At 39.5% G+C, this 12663-nt stretch overlaps 1 protein-coding gene across 1 annotated transcript; it reads right to left on the reverse strand.

The window, feature by feature from the left end:
• Positions 1-5352: 5352 nt before the first annotated feature.
• Positions 5353-7696, reverse strand: LOC107823717 (tetratricopeptide repeat protein SKI3-like). Its single transcript, XM_016650408.2, has 2 exons — positions 7064-7696; positions 5353-6039 (listed from the first exon to the last, which is right to left on the reverse strand). The coding sequence occupies exons 1-2, from the start codon at positions 7488-7490 to the stop codon at positions 6008-6010; spliced, it is 459 nt and encodes a 152-aa protein (XP_016505894.1). The 5' UTR covers positions 7491-7696; the 3' UTR covers positions 5353-6007.
• Between the last annotated feature and the right edge of the window lie 4967 nt (positions 7697-12663).

Raw genomic sequence — 12663 nt, forward strand, 5'->3', positions numbered from 1 at the left:
CGCTTTTAATTTTGCAGGCCCAGTAGAAGGACGAGCTGGTGGAGCATCTTCGAGAGGAGGTTAAGCTGAAAGAGGCCGAGACCCTGGGGTGGAAGAAGAAAATGGACCATCTTGCCTCGTAGAAAGAGACGCTTTGGGCCCAGTTGGCTTCGGTTGAATGCCAACTTCAAAATGCAAAAGGGGAAATCTTGGCCTGAAGCCGAAAGATTGAGGAGCTTGAGGCGTGTGTGGCATCTTATCGATCTGATGCCAAAGTTGCCAACATTCAGGGACAGGAGATCTCCATTGCTGCTGAAGTCAAATTGTCATGTGCTCTCGATCACGCCAGGCGACAATCCCGGAGAGAAACTCTTGAGGAGGTGCACGCTCGTGTCTTTGACCTCTCAACTGATATTGAAAATGCAAAAGCTATAGAGGATGAGGCTGATGCTTTACGCTCCAATGATGAGGACTCTGCTAGTGGTTCTGAGAGCGGAGGAGATGAGGATGAAGTCCCTGAGGGAGAAGTCCCCAAAGATGAGGCTCCCAACGATGTGACTCCCAAGAATGCGGCTCCCAAAGTAGATTAGGCTCGTAGGATTTTTGTTTTTGTTTTTGTGTAAGGCCCCTCGTGGGCACTGTAAATACCCTTTATAAATATAAGGAATTCCATTTCTTTCCGTTTCATTTCCAATTTGTATTGAATTCTGCTTCATTTTTATTTTGTGAAGTTTTTTTGATGTTATAACTTCAATAATCAAGTGAGTACTGGCTCGGACTCAAAATAGAATAAACCCTTAGGTTTTTTAGTGATCAATGGGCGATCTTAGAACTTATAATAGAATACCTCTTAAGGTTTTTTGATAACCCTCGAGCTGTGTTTAAGTCAATTTGATGCGTGCTTGGCATGATGGTACTCTTGGGTCCAAGTTTAGTGAGAGCAAGTTCCCGAATTCTACATGTTTTGGCCCTTAGGCTCTTTTATATTAGCCCTTAGGCTCTTTAAGTTGGGATAATTCAGCCTCTAAAATGACTATAAATTTTCCCTCTTTTCGTCTAAAAGACTTAGTGAAATGTTTTAATGCCTTAGCATGTGTTTTTGTACCCGTTGGGTTTTTTGACAGTTCAATCGATCAGAACCCGTTTGTGTTAGTACCTCTTGAGGTTTTTTCGAAGGATGATATTATTGAAGCCTTCAAATTATTCGAGGGATGATTTTATCGAAGCCTTTTTTTATTTGCTTTGCCAAGGGTAGCCTTATTTAACCGTTTTTTCAAAGTATTTGAAGGCCTTTAACTTATGGAAGAAGTCAGACATCTTTGAGCCGCATTATTTCGGCCGTAGCCTTTTTATATGACCGTAGTCTTTAATATTTCCGTAGCCTTCAGGTGTGTCTCTTGGACTTATTTCCTGATAACCTTTCAAACTTGTCCGAAAGGTTAGTCCCCGAGTGTGAGCACCTTGGCCTTTGAGTCGGGGGATGCCTCTTTGAGTTCTTATAAATTCAAGTTTAGATGTTTCAATGTATTGACTGTCGACGAAAGTCCCCGAGTATTCGAGGTGTATTCGCGTTTCGGCCCTTGAGCCATTTCTTGCAGAATCACAAGTATGGAGTTCGTATAATAGCATATTTCTTTGAGACACAAAGTGTTTTGATATAGAAGGAATGCTTCTTTGAATAATTGATACATGCGTACATGTTTTGCCATTGTGGCTCGAATATTTTATATGGAGATGGTTAATATGACCGTTTGGCCCATTATAAAGTTTTCCTATCGAGGCCCTCTTTGAGTTGAAGTATTTTCCTCGAAATTATAACCTCCAAGGGTGATGCCCCCTAGTATTTGAGGTTGATTGAAAAGAAACCTTGGATATTGTTGAATTCTCCTTAGGTAGCACATAGTTGTTGCCTTATTAAAAACCTCAACGGAAAAACCCACTTGGGATAAAACCCGATCTAAGGGAAAAAGAGTGCAACGCGTGCTTTAAAACCTAAGGTCTTCGTGTAGAAAGGTGCCCTCGACATCTTCGATCGAACACCTGTAATGAGTTAGTTTTAGATACAAATGGAAAAAAATAGAAGGTCATACCTTAGTAGTAGTATCGCTTGAGTAGTGATACATTCCAATTTTTTGGCAATTGTTCGCCTTCCATTATGCCATGTTTGTAAGATCCTTTACCGATAACTACGATGACTCAGTATGGTCCTTCCCAATTCGGGCCTAGTTTCCCTTCATTCGGGTCTCGAGTATTGAGGGTGACTTTCCGTAGAACTAAATCCCTAATTCCGAAGTGTCGGAGGTTGGTCCTTCTATTATAATATATTTTGATCCTTTGCTTCTGCGTGGCCATCCAAACAAGTTCATATTCTTGTTTTTTGTCTAATAGTTCGTGGCTAGTATTCATAGCTTCATGATTTGATTCCTCCGATGCATGTTGAAATTTGGCGCTGGGTTCCCCGACTTCAACTAGGATCAAAGCCTCAGAGCTGTATACTAGGGAGAACGGGGTTGCCCCCGTGCTGGACTTTGATGTCATTCGATATGCCCAAAGAACCTCGGGCAAAAATTCCCTCCATTTCCCTTTAGTGTCGTTCAACCTTTTCTTCATGTTTTGAATAATAGTCTTGTTTGTTGATTCGGCTTGCCCGTTTTCGGTCGGATGATATGGCGTTGATAAAATCCTTTTTATTTTGTGTTCCTCGAGGAACTTCATTACCTTGCTTCCAATGAATTGCTTGCCGTTGCCGCATAAGATTTTGGCAGGTATCCCAAAATAACACATGATGTGGTCCCAGATGAAGTCAATAACCTCTTTTTCTCTGACCTTCTCGAAGGCCTGTGCTTCCACCCATTTAGAAAATTAGTCAGTCATAAACAAAATGAATTTAACTTACCCGGGGCAGTTGGTAGAGGACCGACGATATCTATTCTCCATTTCATGAAAGGTCATGGTGACAAGACTGAGTGAAGTTGCTCTCCGGGCTGATGAATCATCGGTGCAAACATTTGACATTTATCACATTTTCTAACAAACTCCTTAGTGTCTTTTTCCATGCTATCCTAGTAATATCCTGCTCTAATAATTTTGCGAACAAAAGACTCGGCGCCAGAGTGATTCCCACAAATGCCTTTGTGGATTTCTCGTAGAACATAATCGGTGTCTCCTGGCTGCAAACATACCGCCAATGGTCCATCAAACATCTTCATGTATATTGTTCCATCTTCATTAAATGCGAACCTAGCAGCCTTGGTTCGTAGAGTCCTTGATTCCTTATGATCCGATGAAAGCTTTCCATTTTTCAAATACTCGATATACTTATTCCTCCAATCCCAAGTCAAACTTGTAGAATTTATCTCGGCATGAGCCTCCTCGACCACAGATCTCGATAATTGAATGACAGTCCTTAGGACAATATCGTCTTCTTCGACTGATGATCCCAGATTTCCAAGTGCATCGGCCTCACTATTTTGTTCTCGAGGCACATGATCTAGGATCCACTCCTTGAAGCGGTGCAATGTCACATGTAACTTGTCCAAATACCTCAACATTCTATCCTCTCGAACTTTGAAACTTTTGTTTACTTGGTTCACCACCAACAGGAAGTCGCGCTTAGCTTCGATGACTTCTGCCCCCAAGCTCTTAGCTAGCTCGAGACCTGCATTCATGGCCTCAAACTCGGCCTCATTGTTAGTTAACTTAGAAGTTTTGATAGATTGTCTAATTGTGCTTCCTGTGGGTGGTTTAAAAATAATGTCGAGCCTGGACCCTTTCACATTCGAGGCACCGTCTGTTAAGAGGGTCCATACCTTCAATGTTGTACCCGATTTCAATAGAAGTTCCTTTTCTACTTCTGGTACGAGGGTTGGCATAAAATCAACCACGAAGTCAGCTAAAATTTGAGATTTGATGGCCGTTCGGGGTTTATATTCGATATCGTACCGCCAAGTTCGACGGCCCATTTGGCCAACCAGCCTGATAACTCAGGCTTATGCAAAATATTTCAGAGAGGATAAGTGGTTAACACACATATTAGGTGACATTGGAAATATGGCTATAGCTTTCTAGATGCGCTTATTAATGCAAGTGCTAATTTTTCAAAGTGTGAATATCTGGTTTCAACATCTCCTAGAGTTCGACTTACGCAATAGAAAGGGAACTGCGTACCTTGATCTTCTCGAACTAGTACCCTACATACCGCTATCTCAGACACTTCAAAATATAAGTAAAGCTTTTCATCTATCTTTGGAGTGTGAAGCAGAGGTGGGCTCAATAAATATCGCTTTAATTCTTCCAATGCTTGTTGACATTTTGTGGTCCATGCAAAATTATTTTTCTTTTTAAGTAGTGAAAAGAACCTATGGTTTCGATCTGATGACCTCGAAATGAATTGGCCCAAGGCAGCTATCTGTCCGGTTAGCCTTTGTACAACTTTCACACTGTCTATGATGGTGATATCCTTGATCGACTTAATCTTATCGGGGCTGATTTCGATTCCCTAATTTGAGACCATGAAGTTGAGGAATTTTCCTGAGCCAACTTTGAAGGAAAATTTTTCGAGGTTATGTTTCATGTTGTATTTCCTCAAGATTTTGAATATTTCCTGCAAATGAATCAAATATCCCTCTATAGGGACTTAACTAATATATCATCAATGTAAACTTCCATTGATTTCCCTATCTGTTCTTCAAACATTTTATTAACTAGGCGTTGGTATGCAGCTCTTGCATTTTTAGCCCGAAGGGCATTAAATTATAACAATATGTTCCAAACATAGTGATAAACAAGGTCTTCTCCTGGTCCTCTGGGTTCATCTGAATTTGATGTACCCGGAGTAGGCGTTGAGAAAGGTAAGGATCTCGTGGCCGGCCGTGGAATCAATCATGCAATCAATATTAGGCAGTGGAAAGGAGTCTTTAAGGCATGCCTTGTTTAAATCCTTATAATCTATGCACATTCTAAGTTTGTTCCCCTTTTTAGGGACTACAACTACATTAGCTAACCATTCGGGGTATTTTACCTCCCTAATAGACCCTATTTTAAGAAGTTTAGTTACCTCATATTTTATGAATGCATGCTTCACCTCGGACTGGGCCTCCTTTTTTAGTTTAGCGATTTGAACCTGGGGTCGAGGCTTAGCTAGTGTGTTTTTATTTCCGGTGGGATTCCTGTCATGTCTAAATGGGACCAAGCAAAACAATCCATATTATTGATAAGAAATTGAATGAGTTTTTTCCTGAGTTTGGGGGTTAACCCCGTTCCCAAGTATACCTTTTTCTCAGGCATGTACTCGATCAGTATGACCTGTTCTAGTTCCTTAACTGTTGACTTGGTTGCATCTGAATCTTCGGAAACAACGAAAGTTCGAGGAGTAAGGAAATCCTCTTCTTCTTCTTCGATTACCCGTTCCTCCGATTGGGTCGAGGATGGGGATGGTGATTGCTATTTGGCCGTCTACTTATCTTTGCTGCTCGATTTTTCCGAGGTCAAAGGCATTGGTATCGGTGTCACCTCATCGACTACAAACATTTCCTTTGCGATGTGTTATTCTGCGCAAACCATTTTCACACTATCCACTGTTGGGAATTTCATCATCTGATGAAGGGTTGAAGGTACTGCCCTCATGTTGTGGATCCATTGTCACGCCCCAACCTGGGGAGGCGTGGTTGGCACCCGGTGCCGTATTGGACCAAACGAACCACTCTATAACTCATTTCTTTCTTCTGCAACTATCATGGGCCAACATGGCCACAACTCGTAATGTACAATTGTAAGTGGGCAAATGTTATATCAATGAACCATCGTTCATAAAACATGAATACATATGGGCCATCAAGGCCTCTGACATATTGTACATAATAAACCTGTGTCTACAAAGCCTCTAAGATTATTTGACATAAAATGGGATAGGGTACCGGCCTACCCATAAGTCTGTAGAAAAATTCTGACACAATGACTCATAAAACTCGGTTGCACTCCGAATGAGATGGAGTCTTACCGATCCTTAGCTGAATGCTGACCTCGTCTACTATGAGGGCTTGTCAAACTGTTTATCTATACCTGTAAGCATGAATGCAGTGTCCCCAGCAAAAGGATGTCAGTACGAATAATGTACTGAGTATGTAAGCCAGAATTGAAACTTAACAATAAGTCAACATTAATTAAAGACATGGAAGAAATATAGAGTAAATGACTCTACCTGTAAATCTGGATGGCTCTGTAAATCATGAAATATTTATAAGGTCATGCATATGCGTACACATGTCATGTAATTCATAGGTTTGTATGTACATAACATCATCAAGCCTTTGAGGGCATCCCATCATATCATTTCAGCCGCTGCGGGCAACATCATCATTGTATACCAGCTGATCATGTGGTGGTGTGTATATAAACGCCATAACCTTTTTTCATATCTCATATACATATATTTACATATATACGCGTATATAATGCCATCTGGTGCCACTGTGGGCGAAATCATCAATGTATACCAGCTGATCAGGTGGTGGTGCGTATATAACGCCATAACCTTTTCCCATATCCCATATACATATATTTACATATATATGCGTATATAACGCCATCTGGTGCCACTGTGGGCGAAATCATCAACGTATACCAGCTGATCAGGTGGTAGTGTGTATATAATGCCATAACCTTTTTCCCATATTCCATATACATATATATATATATATATATATATATATATATATATATATATATATATATATATATATATATATATATATACACACACACACACACACACACACACACACACACACATGGGTAAATACACATGTATATGAGTGTAATGCATGAGAAGTACGTTAATAAAACTTCTCGGAACGTCATAAGACTATTATACCTCTGACTAATATCGTGAAATAAACTTTTTTCAACTTTCGTATTTTTCTGAGACCCATGAATTGACGATAGAATAATAACACATATGGGAATTCAAGAATATAGACACTCTAATACTTCTAAGAATAGAGTTATTTATGGAATTGTACATTTTCTCATTTCGTTCGCATCGTATGGATTATGCCAAAAGAAAGAAGGATTAGCCCTAACATACCTGAGCCAATTCTTTTAACAATCCCTCTAACATGTGTGAATTGCGACAATTCGATCTTCAGATTTAATGTTAATGACCTATGAGAAGTCACTAATGGCCAAGATGACCATTCCTCAATGAGGTTTGTTTCCCACTTTGATTCAGAGCCGAGGCTAGCTTCTGCTTTCGCCAGTAGTAGTGAGACAAAGGGTAACGACATCGAAGAACTATCTTTTGCTTCCTTCAGACTTCTAATAGCAAGTGATAGAAACTCTGAATCGGACTGTTGTCTGGCAATCTCCATGCAAATAGCACCATGGCTGAGAAAAAGGCAACTATCGCCACCAGCTAACGAGCAAGCTTGCACAAGTGAGTCTTCTGCGTCAATAAATTCCTCATTCAAAACAGCAGTTAGACCTTGAACCAAATTATATATAGCAATCCACATGTTCCACGAAGTCTTTATTTCCTTGCAATACTCTTGAAAGGCCAAGGATAGTGAACTGGAATCTGAGTGCAGCTTGTATTGACTTTCAAGAAACTTTAGGCAAATCCAACCAATATGATAATCAGTTTTGAGCTCCAAGCACCTAATGTACCCTTCATGAAGCCCAATATAATTACCTCCGCAGCACACTGCAGAAGCTGGAAGAAGACATGAAACTCCACGTTTTATTTTAGTGGATTTTTGTACTTAATGATGATGACTAAGCCACTAAGGAATCCTCCAAATTTGCCACCTTTCAACAAGATTTAGTTAACCATATAAGGCTGCCACGTGGGGGTGGGGAGGGGAATTTTTAATATTTATCCCAATTTATTAGTTAATTAGGTCATGTCTCGTTTTCCGGAAATTAATCAATTACCCACATAATTAATAATTATCCCAAATTACTTAAAAATTACTCACTTTTAATACATACTATACACCTAACTATCATGGTCATGTGGTATCATATAAAATAAATACATACACTATCATTTTATTAAAACGTCCATGTTAAAAAAATTACATATTTTCTTAACTTTTAATTTTTCTAATCTCCTATAAAGAGTATAAATTTTCCTATGCTTAATTCTTAAAATGGTAAAAAAGTATAACCTTCTTTTAATTTGAGAAAATAATTTTTATCTTTATAATAAAGAAAATCTCATAAATAAAAATCACGTTAGATGGGTATGTAAATTTCACAAATTAATATCAAATGGAGGAACAGAAAAATATCCAATATTCCATTTTTTTATGATACTTTTATTCTTTCTAGTCTTTAAAAGATGGTACTATCATATATGTGAAAGATCTTTAACTTGAAAAAATTTATTTCACCTTTATATTAAATATAATTAAAATCATAAAGATATTATGACACGTTTAGAATTATAAATTCTAAGTTGAGTAATACTTTTGATACATAGGAAAATATTTCTCAAACATCTAGTTCAACCAACTAAACTGATAAGTACTATGGAGTATCATAAAATGTAACAAGAGGTATTAGAAAAACAAATATTGATGTTACAAAACTTACGGGGTGTAACATCCATGGCCTCCCGAGTAGTGCATTATATCTCATGTCGCCTTCGATGACATGGAATTTGTATCTTGGATGGTCTCGGCCACGTTCACGGGCAAGATGATCTCCCCCTTCGTTGTTTCGCTTGCCATGTTGAAGCCATTTAGGACTCGAGATGCAGGTACAATTTGGTCGTGCAGGCCGTGCTGCTCTACGACCCTCGATCTAATTTGTTTGCTGAGCTACCTGGATCCACTAGAACATGTTTAACTTGAATTTTATTTAACAAAATAGAAATTACCATGGAGTCATTGTGAGGTTGAGATATGCCTTTTGCTTCCTCGTCATTGAATGATAGGATGCCTTCGGGCACATAACTCCGAGTCCGTTTTTCTTTGGTGATCGACACCTTGGTGCGTTTGAATATAGGACCTTGTGGAACATCAACAACCCCAACGATCATATGAATGACATGTTGCGGTTCTTCCTACTCATTTTTTTTGTTTGCATCTCTTTCCTTGAAGTAGTTCTTAGCTCGATCACTGAGAAACTCTCGAAGATGACCCTCGTTGAACAACCGAGCTACCTCCTCCCTCAACTACCTGCAGTCTTCGGTCCTATGGCCATGTGTGCCATGATATCTACACATCAAGTTTGAATTCCTTTGAGAAGGATCGGTTTGTTTAGGCCTGGGCCACCTGGTGTGTTTTATTCTTACAATAGCTGACACGATCCCTGATGCATCTATGCTAAAATTATATTCCGACAACCGAGGTGCTACTACGGGATCGGTATGTTAAACCATGCTTACTCATAAGTCCCCGAGAATTCTGTCCTCGATCGTTTCTCTGATCGTTCTAAGGAGGATTGCGCCCCGAACCATTATTTTTTCGATCCGAGACATATGCCTGATACTGTTTCCTATTTTACCTTGGTTCTATGTTTGTATCACTCGGGGCCTTAACCTCCAATCCATTTGGATAAATTGAGCCCGAGGGGGCTCCCAACTGGTCATCCTCGACCTCAATCTTTGACTGATAACAATTATGTTCATCTGCCCAAGTAATGGCTGGATACTCGACCAGATTTTGCTTTAACTGTTGTGACGCGATCAAACTCCGCTCATTCAACCTCTGCATAAAAGCTTGTAGTTCCCAATCATCTGCGACCATTGGTAATTCCATTCGCTCTATTTGAAATCAGGATACGAACTCCCTTAGCATCTCATCATTCCTGTGTCTCATCTTAAAAACGTCCGATTTCCTTGTCGCAACCTTTATGGCCCTGGTATGTGCTTTCACGAAGGGGTCCGCTAACATATGAAATGAATCGATAGAATTTGGTGGCAAGTTATGGTACCAAATCATTTCTCCTTGTGACAAAGTTTGTCCAAAACTTTTCAACAATACCGAATCAATCTCATCATCATTTATGTCGTTTACTTTAATCCTGCAAGTGTACGAGGTAATATGTTTATTAGGATCGCTCGTTCAATTGTATTTAGGTATATCAGGCATAGGGGATGGGCATCAGATCCGCGCTCGGGGGAAACGGCTTTTGCACAAATATTTTGGCATCCAATCCTTTTAAGAACCGGGGTGCCCCCGATATTTGATCAACATGGGAGTTATAGGTCTCCACTTGTTTGTCATTATCCTCAATCTTTTTCTCCCCCGACTCGATTCTTTTGGTGAGCTCCTCGAGCATCCTCATAATCGTGGGGTCAGTCCCTGAGACATTACTATTCGATCTTTCAAGTACCAACCCAGTTCAGCGAGTGATTCCTGGTTCGACCATACTTGGAGTTTTATGTTGACTTTGAAGCTGAGCGATAGCAATCTATTGAGCTTGTAACATCTCGAATATTACTTCGAGACTAACTCCCCCGTCTCCTGCGCCTTGAGTCCCTTGGCTACCAGTTCGTCCTTTCCTACATACACTCCCTTCGGGATCCGCACCTAAATTTGCATTCAGAGCAATATGCGAATTGACATCAACTGGGTCGGCAGCAGGCACTTCCCCAGGGTTAACCGGTGGCACCCTGACTCCTGGAGCGATTATGTTGTCATTTTCTCCACGGAACCCAAGACCGTCATCACCATGTACGGGTGCATTCTGTGAGTGTGACATGTTTTAACCTGAGAACAAAGAATCTTTGACAAGAACAAGTATGAAAATAACTTGTGTTTTCAGAATCAGTACTGTAATAACCACTATTATCTTTAGCCCCACAGTCGACGCCAAATTGTTTACCTCGAAAATACGAGTAACATAAACTTGTTTGTAGTTTTAAAGATATGTGATTTAGCTCAATACTAATTAATAACCAAAAAATCAAACGTATAAGTTAAGGAGATAAGTTGAATCAAACCAATGTTTAAGAAAGTCTTGACCTCGAGCTGTGATGACCTCGAGGTTGGTCAATAGAGTCTCGACCTCCAATGATTGATGATGGTTACAAATGATTGGGGTCCCCTTTATATAGTAGGGGAACCCTAAATGAGGTACATTTCTATTTACAGTAAGGAATCTCATTGGGACAACTATCTAATCACCTAGTACGGATTCGTACTAACTCGTACAAATCTATTCCAGAATTTACACCATGATCTTGAGGACATGGCGGGAATCTTGCTCTTTCTGTTACAAAACCACAACGGCATCATCTCGGAGTTGGTCATACTCGGCTTCGATGCTCACTGCGTACTCCGATCTTTAAGCCATGTACTCTGTCATCGGGCTCGCGCTTAGTCCATCGGCCTCGAACTCGACCCATCCTGAACTCGGGCTTGAAGCGACTCTTCTAGCCTGTGAAATCGGGCATACCTGATTTCGACCGTATACAACATACACAAGTTTTATAACATCTTAACAGCTCAACATATAGAGAAAATATGCATTTATCACCAAAGGATCATCAACCTTAGCATTTAGTGAAGATATGCTTTAAGAATCGAGTCAATGTGTAGAGATTAACTTATAGAGAGGATCTGTATTGTGCCTTCACTTTTCAATCAAAACAGCATATAGAGAAGATATGCATAAAGAGGCATGTATACATTTTAAAACTATTATATGGAAAAGATATACGATAAAAATATTTATACATTCGAGGTGTTTACAAATAGATAAGAGATGCAAAGTCTAAACTAATAAGTTTTTCTTATACTGCATGTACGTCATCAAGAGAGAAGCATGAGAGGACGACCCTAGGGAGATGGATCCTTATGTTACGACCCAAAATCCCACCATATGGGTTATGATGGTACCTAGTCTCTAAGACTAGATAAGCTTATGATATATTGATGTCAGTCAAAATATAATGACTTAAAATTAACCAAAACTACGAAATATGATAATACCGTCTAACATGGATACAATAAGAAAATTCCCAAACCTGGTAATACTGAGTCATAAGCTCTACATAAAATACATAACAAGTCTTAATGAGTACAATACTGTTTAAATCACATAAACAGTTGAAAATAAAGTAAAGATGGTGACTTCGAAACCGGCGAACAGAACAACAGTGATACCTTGAAGTCTCCAACAAGATCTAGCATGCCTCCTAATGATTAGCTTGATCCAAAGTACCTGGATCTGCACAAAGAATGTGCAGAAGCATAGTATGAGTATACCACAGTTGGTATAAATATCAAGGATAACCTCGATTGAGTAGTGACGAGGGTCAAGTTGTGATACTCACTAGTCAAATAACCTGCACAAGATATCGAAAGAAAACTAACAACAATGTGTACAATGGAATAAATATCAGTAACATCGTAGAGTGTATAATAACAACTCAATATAGAATAAATCATCTTTGCCAACAAAATATCAAACAGGAGTGGGGCATGTGATAGCATATCAAAATCAACTAACAACTCTTAAAACACATGACCAAAACATTTAAGAAACAGACATGTGATCAAAATATTAACCCCGTTCTAACACATGAACAACATCAAAGGAATACCGCAAAATATCGCATAACATTATCAACAATGCCGCCCTTATATCCCCGCATGCGCATCACAATGAAAAACTTTCCTTATGTCGCCGCACGCACATAAGCCATCCTTATCTCATCGCATGCACATCACAATG

This window comes from Nicotiana tabacum, chromosome 18 (genome assembly GCF_000715075.1).
Source record: "Nicotiana tabacum cultivar K326 chromosome 18, ASM71507v2, whole genome shotgun sequence".
Lineage (NCBI taxonomy): Eukaryota > Viridiplantae > Streptophyta > Magnoliopsida > Solanales > Solanaceae > Nicotiana > Nicotiana tabacum.